At 33.3% G+C, this 16,616-nt stretch overlaps 2 protein-coding genes across 2 annotated transcripts; one reads left to right on the top strand and one right to left on the bottom strand.

Moving 5' to 3' along the window:
* The first annotated feature begins 4,770 nt into the window (after positions 1 to 4,770).
* On the top strand, positions 4,771 to 5,644 carry LOC140837936 (RING-H2 finger protein ATL79-like). Its single transcript, XM_073204017.1, has one exon. The coding sequence runs from the start codon at positions 4,882 to 4,884 to the stop codon at positions 5,434 to 5,436; it is 555 nt and encodes a 184-aa protein (XP_073060118.1). The 5' UTR covers positions 4,771 to 4,881; the 3' UTR covers positions 5,437 to 5,644.
* Positions 5,645 to 14,827: 9,183 nt separating this feature from the next.
* LOC140837935 (heat stress transcription factor B-3-like) lies at positions 14,828 to 16,265 on the bottom strand. The gene is made up of 2 exons (XM_073204016.1): positions 15,759 to 16,265; positions 14,828 to 15,376 (listed from the first exon to the last, which is right to left on the bottom strand). Exons 1-2 carry the CDS (start codon positions 16,008 to 16,010, stop codon positions 14,951 to 14,953), a joined length of 678 nt encoding a protein of 225 aa, XP_073060117.1. The 5' UTR covers positions 16,011 to 16,265; the 3' UTR covers positions 14,828 to 14,950.
* Positions 16,266 to 16,616: the final 351 nt, after the last annotated feature.

The raw sequence follows: 16,616 nt of genomic DNA, 5'->3' as shown, positions 1-16,616 counted from the left end.
CCATTGGACTACTTACCATACCCAAATGTCATAGGAATCTCTTCAACCAAACACTCTTACATTGTAGAAGGACATGCCTCAAATTATTGGATAATGATACACAAGTTTGTTTCTTGCTTCTCCAAGATACACATCCATCATTTAGCAAGAAATCATAACCAAAAGTTGATTTATGCTCATCTAAATCACCACCCCAGTCAACATATGTGTATCACTTAAGTGTTAAATATTTCACTTGTTAATAAAGAATATAATATGTAGTGTCTTTTAGGTATCTTAGACTCTTTTTAAATGTACCTTAGTGTCTTATTCCTGGACTAGATTGACACTTGCTCACCAGACCCATGGCATAAAAAATAATGGGGCGAGTACATATTATTGCATACATCAAAATCCAACCGCACTACAATATGGTACTCTAGACATGTCTTGTATTTCTTCAGAAGTGTTTGGATACATTCACGCCTTAATAAGCTTTTACCTTTGGCTACATGAGTATCAATGGTTTTGCAATTTGATATTCTAAATCATTCTAGAATCTTTTTAATATATGATTCTCTAGACAATGAGAATGATCTCTGTGAATTTTAATACCAAGAATGTAATATGCCTCACTTTATATCCTTCATTTCAAAATTTGATGAAATCCACATCTTGATGATTTGTACATATTCATGATCATTTCCGACTAACAATATGTTATCGACACAAAAGGATAGTATTGCAAACATTTTTATTGGAAGTTGGGGCTCAGATGAATTATCATGTTCAAGATTTATCCCATTGGGATCATATGAATCATTGTGATTGGGATTTCTCCCACTGAGATCAAGCAATAACTATTCCTCTTGGGCATTTGATGATTCGTTTAGAAAAAGACCTTTATCTGAATTTGATACTTCAAATAAAGATTCACCCCTTTGATTTCACCTTTCTTAGAAAGTCATTATCCAGAAATTTTACATTTCGTGGATCAATTTCAGTAATGTCTCTATGATCTTGTTTATCAAAGAAGGAACTTAAAACAAAAGAGGGTTTCGTCAGCAAAGCAGAGCACACAGAAAAACATGTGGATTGTAACAGACTGCGCTGGAATTTAGTGAGAGTTCCTTTTATTGCTACTAACTTCCAAAAACATTCAATACTAATAACTACCCATCTTTCTTACTTCGAGGGGACGACAAGCTTATCAATTTTTCTTAAATAAAATTTTCGGATCCAATGGAGAAAAAAGGTAGAATTTATTTATTTATTCTTGTAATTTTTTTTTTTTTTTTGGGAGTGTGTAATAATTATTATATACGAGACTTTAAATTAATAGTATTCCCGAGCCTACATTTCTCTGATTCCGTGGCGGCAGAAGTGCAATTGCCTTTGCTCATTAACTGTGGGGGACCTTTGACACCAAAATGGACAATTTTTTTCTTTAAATATTTTGAAGTTTGTCCTTTGTAATGGGTTATAAATCATAACCACAAACATCGTAACACGTAGCCTGCATGATTGAACAAAGTCATGAGTTATCCTTAAGTTAGAAACAAGTGCATGCAACTTCGATTCATTGATGAGGAGCCCATTTCGTCTAATATATATATATATATATATATATGACTAACAATCAGCTTTATCGATCAAACTTAGACTTAAGAACAAATGTGTCTTTGATCTGGCAGTATTCGATCATGCAATCAACTCCGACCCCCGTATTAACCTTTGGCACCAGAAGCTGCTTCAGAATTCAAATCGGATACATAAATACATACATTATGTCAATCGGATACATAAATACATACATTATGTCATACATATGCGTGTGTGTGATTAGGTAGCTAGCTAGGCCTAGGTATCTATTAAATTATTGATGCTGGACCCAATATTTGGAAATAAGACGAGCAAAACTTGAAATTAACTCAAAAAAAAATGGATAAAGGTAAAACTAGAGACATCAAAACGGGTTAACAAAACTGACAAGTCTCTCATTTGAGAGGATCAGACAATTGTTAACCCAATTCGCTTAGCTAATTTTTAGTTATATTAGATGGATAGACCCGCTACATCCACCATTTGACGGTGGGGGTGGGACACCCGTTATTTGAATGGGTCAAAAAATTATTAACTCAATCTGTTTATTTGACAGTGCAGTATGAGATACTAAACATAGCTAGATCATTTTGACATCTCTAAGAATGGATAGATGAGGTGTGTGTCTCATTTAAATATTGAATACATAAACAAAAGATAAAGGTGATATATAAGAATTCCACTCGACAAAGATAAGCATAAACACGTAACTTCACTTTAGTGGGTATTTTACATATTTTTTATTTTAATACAAACGGAGTCGGATGTTTGATTACACGCCATCTTTTTATTTTTTCATATTTTTTGGTGACAAACTAACAAAACTTTATGTACTATATGTTAAGATTGGAATTTAAATCTAACTCAACCTCAAAAGCTAGCTCTAGGGGAGAGGATTGTCCAATCTCATATATACAACTCCTAGGTTATTGATCCAACCGATGTGGGACAATTAACACACCACTCTCACGCCCAGGAATGAACATCTGAAGCGTGTAGTTTACAAATGACCCAATTATGGGCAGAACGGGTGGCCTAATTATAGGCAGTCCAACACATAACGGTAAAACTTGGGCTCTGATACCATGTTAAGATTGGAAAATAACCTTTGACTGATATATATGGGATTGGACAATCCTTCCCCCTTGAGCTAGCTTTTGGGGTTGAGTTAGGTCCAAGTTTCATTCTTAACATGGTATCAGATCCCGAGTTCCACCGTTATGTGTCGGACTGGCTATAATTAGGTCATCTGTTCTGCCCATAATTGGGTCATTTGTAAACTCCACGCTCCAGATGTTCATTCCTGTGCGTGAGAAGGGTGTGTTAATTGTCCCACATCGGTTGGATAAATAACCTTTGAGTGGTATATATGGGATTGGACATTCCTCCCCTCTTGAGCTAGTTTTTGGGGTTGAGTTAGATCCAAGTTCCAATCTTAACACTATATATAAAAGAATATTTCAAATTTTGATTTAATCCCACCATACACAAGTTCTAATCAATCATACTACATAAACACAAAATTTTAATGAGAACTTTTTTATCATGACTGCATATTTAATTTGTTTTTTTCGTAAATCATCTTGGTCAAATTTGATCATTTTTCAATGTGATTTTGATGTGTATAATGTTATATCAATACATCCACAAGAAAAAGACTAAAATTATATTTAAAAAATATGAGATTAGATATAAAATTTGACAATATAACGGACTAAATTTTTTTGTTTTTAAAAAAAGTATTGATAACTTAAATTACAGTTTTCCTAATTTGTTGTCACTTTCAAGTTTTTGTGCATAAAGAAGTGTTTAATAATACAAAGATAAAAGCTTCTGTACCAAGTCCTCTTATTGCAACAAGCAATGGATAGATACCACTTTTGTGTATTTAACTTGTGTTTGACCACTCTAGGTCACGTTGAAATAATCAATCAATCAATCAAATTAATTACATTCTGAATCATAATTACAGTCCGAATAGCAACCTATAACTAATTAATATTAAGATACCATATAATCAATAAAGTAATGTATTGAAATAAAAAATAATTTAATAGTGTATCACAATAATAGGACATTTAAAATAAGGCGATATTAATTACAAAAAAAAGAGATGTTATGTAATTTTTTTAATGAATTATGTTGTACATACAAGAATGTTTATACACACGATAACACATTACTTTTGATATTATAAAACTACTTAAAATGTCTTTAATTTAAAATTTACATTTGAGATAATTTTGTAATTTTAAAAACAATATGTAATTGTTTGTAACTTTTATCGTACATATATCATTTATCTTTTTGAAACGTTACAGTAGTTTCGTAGTTGAAGTCAATTATTATGTTTTAAGTTAAATTTAATTTTTTTAAAAAGGAAAATAAAACAATGGAGGACATTTTTAGTGGAAAGACGAAACACTAAAAAGAACAATTTGTCACTTTTCCAGGTTAGTATCCGTTCCTCTTTAGTACAATAGCGGGATTTATGATCTCAAATAAGTTGTATATATATCTATAATTAAGAGATATATCCTAATATTTATCTATTTTTTGGTGAATTTTTTTAAAGTTCCAAAATCACCCTGACACATTATACATTATAATGTATATAATTTTGTTATTTAATTTAGAACTTTTAAAAAAAATTGTGTTTTATTTATTAAATTATTATTTGTTTATATTTATATTTTAAATTATAAAGTATTGTTAAATTTACATATTTGATAATTATTAAAAATTCATATTATTAAATTTTATTATCATATTTAATTTTGTAAATAAGATAACTAAACTTATAAATAAAATATATACGAATATTATTTATTATATTATGAATGATGTATTTGTTCAATCATTACTGAACAATCATAAAGAAACAAATTATATTAGGGGATCGGACGTGTTACATATATAATAAAAATTATACATTGAGTTATAAGATAAATTTAAAATAACAAAACTATAATATATATTTTATAAAAAAAAATGCAAATAAAATATGAAAATATTTTTTTTTATCTTAAATATATTTTATAACTCTAAATTATAATTACACATATTTCTTATATTAGAAGTACATATCATATATCACCTGTAAATATTAATTGCAAGATGCTGTCTGCACCCGCCATCTATCACACATTTGTGTGTGTGTATATATATAAATATAAATGATACATATACGCCTTCCTTCTTCAATTATTTCATCACCAGTTCCTTCATTCCTTCCCTCAATTCAACCATTTTTCTCTGTTTTACTCCACGAAGAAAAATCATCAAATTTTGATTTTCGAAATGAGGGACGCACCTTATTCTCTGGATGAAATTCACAGTCACTTATCTCCACCAGCTTACGCCGCATCAACAGCAGCGCAGCCGCCGTATCCGTCATCCCAATGCAACGTGCAGAGGTGTCCCTGGTGGCCGTACTCCAGTTCCAAAGAGTTCAAGGCAAACACGGCCTTGGTCATCGTCATCCTTATATGCGCATTGATCTGCGGTCTCGCGTTCAACTCCGCCATTCGATACGTCCTTCGGATGAATTGCAGACGGCGCCGGAGGCAACAAAGACAGACGTCTGAGATTGGGAAGCAGGATCTCGAGAGCGGAGCGGGGAGTGCGGAGGCGGAAATTCCGGTCCTGGATTACACGGAGGGGATGAAGCTAGCTGGGGAAGAGACTGAGTGCATTATCTGCTTATCGGAGTTCGCAGTTGGGGAGAAACTCAGGGTTTTGGAGGATTGTGAGCATGGATTCCATGTGAACTGCATCCAACAATGGCTGCTTCTGCATTCTTCTTGTCCCACTTGCAGAACCCAGTGTTCGGTGAAATCCGCGACTCCTCCATGAAATTGAATCCGCCCTTATGTGATTGTACAACACTTTTTCCATATATGGCTGCCGTTTTTCTGTTCCCTAATTTACATAGATAATTTCTTGGTTTAGTTTAGTTTTTGCAACGATACCTTCGTAGGAGAGGAAGAGGAAGGTGGTGGATAAACACAACGTAAATCGCAAACTGGTGCCTTAAAAATGAAATATTTCAATTCGGCCTCCATCAAGTCCACTAATTTCGTTTTAAACAGCTCAAACATACTTCTGTACTTGAATAAATATTTACTTTAAACACATTTTTAAGTTATATAGTAATTTATGTTAAGGTTTGAATTTGCACATAATTCAAAATCAAAAATTAGTTTGAAAAGGAAGGATTATTCAAATCCATATATGTGATTCTCAAAAATTCCATCTAACCGATATGAGATAACTAACATAACTTCATCGCGTCCAAGAATGAACATATGAACGCGAAGTTTACAAGAGTGTTACTCAATTTTGTGTATTCAAACACATAATAATGGAACTTGATTTCTGATATCATATTTGAATTTGGATTTAACTTAATTTCAGAACTTTGTGTAAGGGAGGAAGATTGTACAAGTCCATATAATTTTATTTTACTTTTAGAAATATTGAATTAATGAACTAATTTAACAAATTATTTAAACGTGAAGTATTAATAATTTCCATCGGCATGTTTTTGTTTGAGCAAAGCTGATTTTTTTTTTTTTTTTTTTTTTTTTTGTGGTCATTATTAAAGGAGCGTGTGGGTGTGGAACGTATAATAGGATTTTGGGTCTAAAAACCCATGATTGTCATATCATGATAGAACAGTTGCTTCTATTTACTCTTCGTCCTGTGTTGGCAAAAAAGTTGACTAACACAACTTACTGTTTTGTGTTAATACTTTAGGGCAGTGTGTGCAAAATCCTTACAAGATAGAAGAATTACAGAAGACTGAAAGAAGAAGGGTTTGTTTTGGCTTTATGTAAATTCGAGAGAAATTTCCAACCATCTTTTTTTTCACATTAATCGTTTATTTGGTTGTACATTTAGCGTATGAAACGAAAATTGTTGGGTCTGTATATTATTGGTGGATGTATCCAATATAAAGGTATTTGGGCAAATTTAAAAATTTGGTCATAATTAAAGCAATGCCAGAGGCCAATATGGTGTGTTGTGTTTTGTTCTCGTTATTTAGATGTTAACGACTCATTAAAAGATCACGAAACACGACACAAAGATCAGGCGCCAAATATTGAGTTTGCCACACTCCCAATGTTTCAACAGGTAGGGCGACCGACAACGTAAATTGTTGCACAAATAAATGAATTTTGTAAATTAGCAACGTAAATTGTTGCACAAATAAATTATTTTATGTGGTTTGTTGAGGATCGAAGTTGAGTTTAGAGGGGGTGAATAAACTCTACTCGTTTTTCTTTCTTTTCTGATGAGGTACTAAAATCTTGTTAGGGATAATAGTTTTTCACGAACAAAAATAACCTGCTCTGATACCAATTGTAGGACCGAGTGCTTACCGCTTTACCAAAAGCTATAGCTAGTGGTAATGGTGCAACTCAAATCTTTTAAACCGCACAGCAGTACAAGCACCACGGTTCGATCACTCTACCAAACAGAGACAATTATTGCACCCAACATGGTTAATACTTGGTGTTAACTATGGATTTGTTATCTCAGTTTCAAGATAGTGTTAGAAAACTGACTCAGTAGTGAAATACTTCATTTGAGTTGAAGAAAGAGAAATGAGGTATCCTGGTTGACGATGAAACACTATAATACTATGTAATATTAATTTTTTCTATTAGCATTATGTTTTTTTTTTTTTGAATTTGCTTCAAGACTGTCATTACCCGGGCCTGGCATGCGCCTACGTCATTGTACAATGAGCTCTATAACAACTACTTCGTTCGTATCTATTTAATCTTTACGGAAATGATTAATACAAGATGTCAAAGAATCTCATTGTAAGCCTTTATAAAATAATATTTTAGATTTTTATTTCCAGTCAGTGTAGGACAAGGGTATCAAGATCTCCACACATTCAAAACTTGACATCCACGTCACGGCCTGTCCCTCGATCAACCAGCGCCATGAATCCATATATTACTCCTACATTTTCAAAAGTCGGTTCCTGTGATGTAGCACTTTCTCCTGCAGGCTCAAGAGATAGCTCTCACCCACATAATATTTTGCTTTGCATAGCACTTACTTCTCGTTGTTCCTACCTATGACGTCTATGATATCATTATGTCGTGTCCCCAGGCAACTCAATCTACGGGAAAGATTACCACTAACTTAGAATTCACATATCAATTTAGGGCAGTGGGCGAAAAAATTAAAGATAGAACAGATGAGAAGACAAATGCAAGCAGATCAGGTCCAAAATTTTGTACAAATTATGCGAAGTATGATGTCTAGAATTATTACCGTCACATGCAGGGCCGAACCTGAGGCAGAGGCCAGGGGACCTCAAGATTTTATTAGGGTGTATATGTTATTTCACAGTGGCCAAATATTGTGGTATATTTTTACGCAAATTGTGGCCCAGTCTATATATAAAATAAATGGACCTTTAATTTTACACTCAATTGACAATACACACACATAATCTGGCCCACATATACATATAAAATAATAGGTTTTTACGTTGTGAAATCAATTCTAAAATGAGCAAGTCTCTTGTAAGACGATCTCACGAATTTTTATCTGTGAGACAGATCAGCCCTGCCAATATTCATAATAAAAAGTAATACTTTTATATGGATGAATCAAATAAGAGATCCATATCACAAAATACGACCCGTGAGACCGTCTCACACAAATTTTTGTCTTCCAAAATTATAAACTTCTTAATCAAGAACTCTTCTTTCCACCTTTCATATCATATCTACAATTTCTTTCCCCTTCATCAGTCACTTACACGTATGCCATCTACCCTTCTTTAAGTTTATTTATGTTGCTATTTTATATTTGTTATTTTTTATTGTTTATATTTTTAGTGCACGATCTTTTAATAATAATATATAGTTTATTTAATTGGATTTAATTGTATATTTGTAGAAGAGTACCGGAAAATGACGAATTTTGTTTTAAAAAATAGTTGATATCTACAAATCACAATATATTGAGAGTAACTCATTAACGTAAAAAATATTTTGAGGGAGAAAAATAATTAAAATAATCATTATAGTTGCATGTGTAAAAGAAATTTATTTTGAAGTTGATCAAAACTTATTTAAGTGATTATTTAGAGCATTTTTGTTATGTTATTTGATTCAGTTACATATATTTTTCACTTTTTATGTGATGGTTTAATCTATATTAATTGTATATTATTTGTTATTTAAAATTATCACATTATAAAATATTAACCACACTTCATTTTTTAGGGGGCCCTAATTTTTTGAATTCGCCTCTCGCTCGTAAATTATCATGTGCGACACCGGCCACAGGTAATAATATTTTTCATACCAACAAAAGAACTGTATCAAATTACTTGTATAATTAAGTACAAGAAAGAAAATTTGTTTATTTTTCGTAGATGGCAGCTAGCTATGTTGGCAAATATCATACAACAACAAATTCATACTCCATCAACTGCGTAAGAAACTATGCATGCGTAGATCCTCTCCACCATGATCAGAATATTTTGAATGCAATCGATGAGGTTGGTTGTAACATCTAAAAAATTCTAACTACGTAACCTGCAGACTGCATGTAATCTAGGGTTTTTACTAAAATATGTGTTTAATTATTTTTATGTATTAAATGCATGAGTATTACATAGATATGTGTTTCATTTCATGGTTTATTAAGATTTCATGCATTAGAGTTTTAAGTAGTATTTTGCGCTCGAACTAGAATCAGAGACCGGAGATAATTAATGAAAAATAATTATTTCTAATTATTTATTATATGGTGTAATTAAGAGTGATTTTCGAAAGTGGGTCTGGTTGGATATTTTTACTCGTCAGACTATATTTTAAACCGACACGCAAAATTTAGCGAGTTGAGGGGCTTTTTGAGGGTTCGGACAATAATTTCAAAAACGTACCTAAAATAAATATTTTTCGGGAGTTGTTTTGGGCTTGTTGGCCTACTTTAATTTATATTGGGCTTAAACTCCATCACATCCTTATTATTTAATTAACTGGCTTACATCTATATTATGACTAACCCTAACCTCCCAAACCCTAACCTAATTGCACTCACCTTCGGCCGCCCCCTCCCTCATTCCTTCAGAAGCAATTTCTTTAACACCAGCGGCAACATTCGAAATTCTTCAAGGTTTTTCAAAGAAGTCCTTCCCCGACTCTTCGGTGTACTTTCTACTCGAGTATCTCCAAGTTTTCAAACGTATTTATGCAAAGGCACACCCAATACCTCCATTTTCTCGTCTTTCACACTATAATACGAGTTTTTGATTGATTGTGCATGTTTTATTGTCGTTCTAATGTTTTTGTGAGCTTCGAAAACATGTTCATAGAGGAAACCGATTTTTATGAAATGATTCTCACGTTTTTGTCTCTTGGTTGAAGGGCTGCCTAGATGGAGAGGTAGAGGACTCAAACACGTCTAAATTATGGTGTTGAGATGTTAGGATCATATTTTGAGTCGGTCTAGTGATGGTGCGATCGTGTTTCCTCGATTTATGGATTGGTACGACTAGGTTGTGCGAAGGGTTGAGGGCAACGTGCATGGGGTTAGGGACCACGGCTAGGTCGATCTAGAAAGGTCTTAAGATGGGCTAGGAAGGGTTGGTTCGAGCCTGGTCCGGGCTAGTTGAACGTGGCGTAGAGGTTGGTGTCAAATGTTGTTTGGGATTTTTTTACCTGCGGCGCTACCCTTTAGGCGGCGTAGCACCCAATCTTCGGGGTTGGTATCGCTGATGTCGGGCGCTGATCAAGCGCCACAGTGTCAGCGCCTAGGCACAAGTCCAGTATGGATGGGGTAGTGGTTTTAGCGCTTATGACTTGTTTGGGTGTTGATATATCGATATGACTGAGGTTATTGATAGTTAAATTAGGTCATACAGAGTTTTATTAGGAGTCTTCGATTTATGCTTTAAGTTTGATTGAGTTCGGGTTAAAACCGGGTTTTCGGTCCAAGTTTTAAAATGAATTATAGAAATTAATGCATGGGCTCAAGGTTATGTCTAGTAATTGATTATAAATATGTTTTGAGGTGTTTGATTGACTTCGGGTCGAAATTTTGAGGTCCAGGGGTAAAATGGTCGATGAGGTTTTACATGGGTAAAATGTCGATTTGCACCCGGGTAGAATTAGCAGTCTTGGCAGCGCCCGAGTTTGCATGCTTGGTTTGAAGAAATTTACGTATATGCAAGATTTTTATAAGTGATGAATAAGATGACATGTTTTAAAGAAATGGAGTTGGTTGTGACTAATACGAACACGAACACGAACATGTAAGGCCAAAGCTCAGTGGATGGATAATACTGTCTCTGATGTCCCCATCGCCGGGTACCGCGGTTATACGCAGATAGATCTATCGACTAGAACTGATACGAAAGTCAAAACTAATGAACGAAATTCAAATAAAGAAAAGTGAACACGTATATGTTGATATGATGCGATATGGACACGTTTATGCTTTGACATGTCATGTTTATGCTTACATTTTTAAGATCATGAAATGTATGTTAATTACAGTATTTTTCATTGTTACATGTTATCTATACTACTTGCTATCACGGTTCAGGTGTGTTGAGTCTTTAGACGCATAGTGTAAAGACGCATAGTGGTGAATGATGCAGGTGAGCATAGTGATATGGAGACTGGAGGCATCGAATACTGAGTAGGCGGGGCTGGATGTGCGCATGATAACCCGATGATCATATTTTTTCCAGCATTATTTTTATGAGTTAGGAGTAAATAGTTAGATCTTAATAGGTAAGATAGATATCTAACTGCAGTACTTTTACCAGTAGTTGAATACTTTTATTTTAAAATGTGTGATTGACAGCTTTTATTGCTTACATGTGTTTGAATATATTTTCAAAATGAGCTTAAAAAAAATTCTAGTAATATTTTGGTAATAGACGTTTCATTGGTTCTTAAGTACTAATGCTTTTGTTTGGGTTTTTTGCTACCATACTATTGCATTTTGCTTCCATGACTTCGCCCTTTAAAATCCAGATTAAAATGATGTTTCAAATAATATTAGATCGATTAAGCTTCTCGTGATAGTTTCTTTTGTGTCGTAAAAGGGAGCATTATATCTTAATAGGTAAGATAGATATCTAATGTGGACATCGCCAGTGGCGAGAAAATTATAAGACTAATATCTAATGTAATATGAGACAACACTAGAATATGGCATGCTCCTCCTAGGATTCACGAGCAAAACATTCTGACTCATTAACATCGACATAGATGCAGCCTCTCATTTTAATTCGTCATTTAGCATGAGACTCTACGTTGGCACAAATGTAAAGAAAAAAGTTGTGCTTGTCTAGCAGTTATCGTAATCGTCGTAATGATAACCATTTGATCATATAAGCATTAATCAATTAAATTTTTATTAACTAGTTATTGAAAAGTGACAACTATAATTGAACCAATGAAAGCAATTAAACACCTCTTTTTTCAAAAAAAAAAAAAAACAAAACAAAAACAAAACTAAGGTTAATGAGATGCTAGCTCAATACCGTAGGGTCTATAGAAAAAAAAAATCACAGAACTCACATGTAAGAATAAATGTGAATTGTTGGATTCACATTTGGGATAATAGCATAAGGTTGCGTTTGAATTGATTAATTTGATTGAATGAGAGATTTGATTTAAGGTGGATTTGGTCGATAAATTTCAAATGATACTCATATTGAATATATTTTAAAATCTACCACAATCACAATTGAAATTATATAATTTGATATAGAATGGATTTGAATTTTGTCCAAGTCAAATCTCATATTTATGTTGCTTTATTTATGTGGAGCCTTTCCAATTTCCATAGTCATGCTCCCATATTTTCCAATAGAATCTTTCCATGTGTCTTTATCACATCACATGCAAAAAAAGAATGATGTTCAGTGCATACAAATTCTAAAAATTTTAACCATATATTTTCTGGTTTCTGCATGATTGCTGAAATTTTTTCAATTTTTTGTCTCCTGTTATATAATGCGAAAACGCGAATTCGTCGAAGATAAAACGATAATTATTTTTCTTATACATTACATCTTATTTAATTTGAAGATAGCTAAAATAGTTTTCAACACATACATATATACATGTTGGTTGGGAATGAACCACCTAAAAAAAAAAGAAGAAGAAGCATGTGTTAAAACATTTTTTTCATAATTTATTTAGTTTGTTGATAACGAAGAAAGTTTACCGCTGTGAAAATTACAGGGATCGACCTGTCCGGTCAGGTCACGGGGGCTTGGGGAAAATGCCCTCAAAAGCTATTCAGAAACCACTCAATCTTTCGCAAGGGGTAAGACAACTATTTGGAAAACACCTTGTTTCATGCTTCGTTTTCATAAAAAAGTGTATTTTTCATGAAGAGTCGCGTCTGTTCTGAATCAAAATTTCGTTTATATATATGACATCATTAGTTCAAGAAAGATATTCAGATTCTGATTTGATTTTGTCACCACAAATACAGAATATCTTCATTGTATCCTGAGAGAATTTTTTTTATATCCCTGTTACTAAAGCGAAGGAGAAAACAAAAGAAAACGTTGTAAACGTGCTTTGGAGTTCATTTATTTAGATTCGAAATTTTCTCTCAGCATCATGTTTGATCCACTAAATCAAAATGGTACTTGCAAAAAAACTATCGTGTATTAGGAAAAAAAATGTTTAATTTGATAGAAATGTTAATTAATATAGCAAATATAAGCTTGAAAATCTAATGTAAAATTTCCATTTTTTTCGATTTTATATTTATATAGAATTTTCTTCATCCGATGCTTTATCTCTCAAATTTTTTGAGAAATGTAGTTTACAACATTCATTACGCTCTTTCTAGGTGGGCGGGGTCAGCAGCAAGGGGGAGTGAACGCAGTGAAAGAGAGCGAGCCTAGGAAACCGCAGGGAAGAGAACGAAAAGGGATTTCCCGCTTTTCTCTGCGCGACTGGTTGTCCGACAACCTCGCAGCGGATTCTAAATGTTATTTCGAAACATTATAATTTTTTAAGGAAAATTTTAAGCTACAAACCTAGCAATAGTTACCTAATTAACACTAGTTAGCAAAGCGTGTGTAACGAATTTACCCGAGAGAGAACCGATGATATTTTTTTTTTAATTTGGGAGATGCTGAATTTTGAACCTTAGATGGTGTCTTAAATTCTTGATGTACTATAAAGTATACTATTTCAACAAACCATTTGAACAAAAAAACTATTAATTTTTGGGAAAATTCTTACGCTGTGGCAAGATCCATCCACGAATTTTCCTTTTAAGTCAAACAGCTGACATTATTTTCTCCGAGAACTAATTTAACGTAAAATGGAAGTATCTTTTCAAGAGTGAGTCTCATGTGAGACCGTCTCACGGGTCATAATTCGTGAGACGGGTCAACCCTACCCATATTCACAATAAAAAGTAATACTCTTAGCATAAAAAGTAATACTTTTTCATGGGTGACCCAAATAAGAGATCCGTCTCACAAATACGACCCGTGAGACCGTCTCACACAAGTTTTTGCCTCTTTTCAATGTGCTTTGTTCAACGTTTTGACCAAATCATGTCCATTGTTCGTACCTTGGCGGCCTAATTAACCTTATCTTGAAACGACATTTTCCGAATTTTGACTTATATTCTAGTCTTTTTCATCGTTCGATGGCCACCATTAACATTCAAAGTAAAACAATCCACATTTGTATTTGAATAAATCTTTAAATTAATTTGGGATTAAAATTACATTTGGAACAAATATTATATTCTTTTGAATTATAATAATATTTAAAGGTGTAATAAAGATAATACAGTTTAATTTGCTTTGTGATGATTATAATCAACATGAGTAGGTCACAACAGGTCTCACGAATTTTTATTTGTGAGACATGTCAACATTTCAGATATTCACAATAAAAAGTAATTAATATTCTTAGCATAAAAAGTAATAATTTTTCATGGATGACCCAAATAAGAGATCTGATCCGTCTCACAAAATACAACTCGTGAGACCGTACCACACAAGTTTTTGCCAATCAACATTTAGTTTGATTTTTATTTTTATCTATAAGAAAGAAAACTTTCTATTTCGATGCCAATTAATCAACATAAATTTAATTAGTTTATTTTCCAAATAAATCTTTCATTTTTTTCAGCTTATTCTTGGCATCAAACGGTGAATCGACAATATAATTTAGGAGATTCGAAAAGTCAATCAAAAGATAAAAACAACATGTAAACCTAAAATTCTTATATAAAAACTATAAAGACTAACTTTATTCTCTCACGATCGAGTTAATATGATCAATAATAGTTTGCTTGACTGTGGAATAATAAGCCTTTGTATTCTCACCAGTAATTAATTAACCTCGACCCTTTTTCTCTTCTTCCCTATCCCACTTTGAACTTCCATTAATCTCACACCAAAAAGCATTGGTCCCTCGTCACGATTTTCTTCTTCTTTCTCCGCATTCCCTTCACAGGCGGCTACCAATTCAAGAAGTTGTTTGCACTTCTTCTTCGCTGTCTCGAGCTCGAAACTCAGGACCTCGTTTTCTTGCCTGAGTCTTTTGTTTTCACATATTAGAGAGGTGTAATCCGATGATGATGAAGTTGATGATGAGCGTTGATCTTCATCCGATTGATGTTGATGATGATCCAATAGTTTTGGTGGCTTGTTGGTCCATGCCCTTCTTCGGCGAATGTCACATAGTTGATCTTTTTCGCCTTTGCGAAACATGTCATTGCTGAATTCCCACCGGCTTGTTGAAACTTTACGAAAACCCTATATTTATAAATTTCATTGAACTTTATGGTTACATTAATAAAGCAAGATATTAATGTTGTTAATTACTAACGTTTCCGATCACTTAGTAGTTCATCTGACACCAAGTTTAACTACTAAAAAAAAAATTTAATAACGACGATTCGAAAAAAAAGCATAAAAATTAAGTACAAGATTGCAATTGGTACCACGCAATAATACAGTTATTTTTATATACTCCAGTTGTGAGTTTCAAATTGAGCTATATGAGCCTATATCAAAGTTACGTTTAAGCTTGAAATTTGGTTTAAACCAAATTGGTATTCAAATGGATCTTTTTAATTTTATTTCCATGTATCTTTTGGACTAATAATTATTCGAATACGAAAAAAAAAACACGTACGTAAGTGTTGAGCTGTCTAATGAAGCTGGAGAAATTGCTGTGCTTGAAGAGCGTGGGAAGGAGGTCCCGCGCGAATTCCGCCGTCTGCCACACAATGAAAGCCGTGCCGTCGGCGTTCCATGATATGACCTCGTCGGTGGCCGGATCCTCCACCACCATGTACGTCTTCACCAAGAAAGGCGACGCCGAAGCCTTTCGAACATATTCCACCAAACCCTTTTGATCATCATGATCGCACACCTCCATCATCATACAGATTCAGAATCAAGCTGTGCTAGTTGTGTATTAATTAACAATTCTTGAACTAATGAAAATATATAAAAGAGAAACAGCGAGTTAGAAGGAATAAGAATTAGGGGGTAGAGGAGAAGAGAAGAAGGGCAGTCAGAAACTCCCAACCCCAACAATAGAAACCCAATACGACTCCACAGTTCATGAGAATTGCAACAGCTAGCTTTTCCCTTTGTCTCGCTTCTCAGTTAAACAACCAAACATTTGGTTTTCGTGTTAGATATATATATATATATACATATATGATATAATATTCTATTCTGTATGTATATATACACACACACACACACGTATGAGTGTGTGTATTTTTGCTTTATATATATGTATGTATATCTGGATGTGAGCATGATAAATATATGACTTTTTGTGACGAAAATTTTAATTTAATTAATGTTTAGTACTTTTGAGAAATAGAAGTTAGTATGTTGTATTACTATTAATTATTCAAAGGAAAGATCTATTTTTAAAAAATTGATGAAAATTAAATAATATTTAAGCGGTCGCTATTAATTATTTAATATGTGTATATGTAGTTTATTTTAAAAAAAAATATCCGATATCTAAAAA

The sequence above is a fragment of the Primulina eburnea genome, chromosome 8 (assembly GCF_022965805.1).
Source record: "Primulina eburnea isolate SZY01 chromosome 8, ASM2296580v1, whole genome shotgun sequence".
In the NCBI taxonomy this organism is placed as follows: domain Eukaryota; kingdom Viridiplantae; phylum Streptophyta; class Magnoliopsida; order Lamiales; family Gesneriaceae; genus Primulina; species Primulina eburnea.
Note: the sequence above shows the minus strand (reverse complement) of the source record. Positions and strands in the feature narration are given on the sequence as shown.

Bases quoted from the DNA above. Each gene is read 5' to 3' on its own strand.
- LOC140837936 (XM_073204017.1), top strand. From the start codon at position 4,882: ATGAGGGACGCACCTTATTCTCTGGATGAAATTCACAGTCACTTATCT.
- LOC140837935 (XM_073204016.1), bottom strand. From the start codon at position 16,010: ATGATGATGGAGGTGTGCGATCATGATGATCAAAAGGGTTTGGTGGAA. The intron at 15,377-15,758 runs GTACGTGTTTTT...TTATAAATATAG, and splicing joins TTAGACAGCTCAACACTTAC to GGTTTTCGTAAAGTTTCAAC.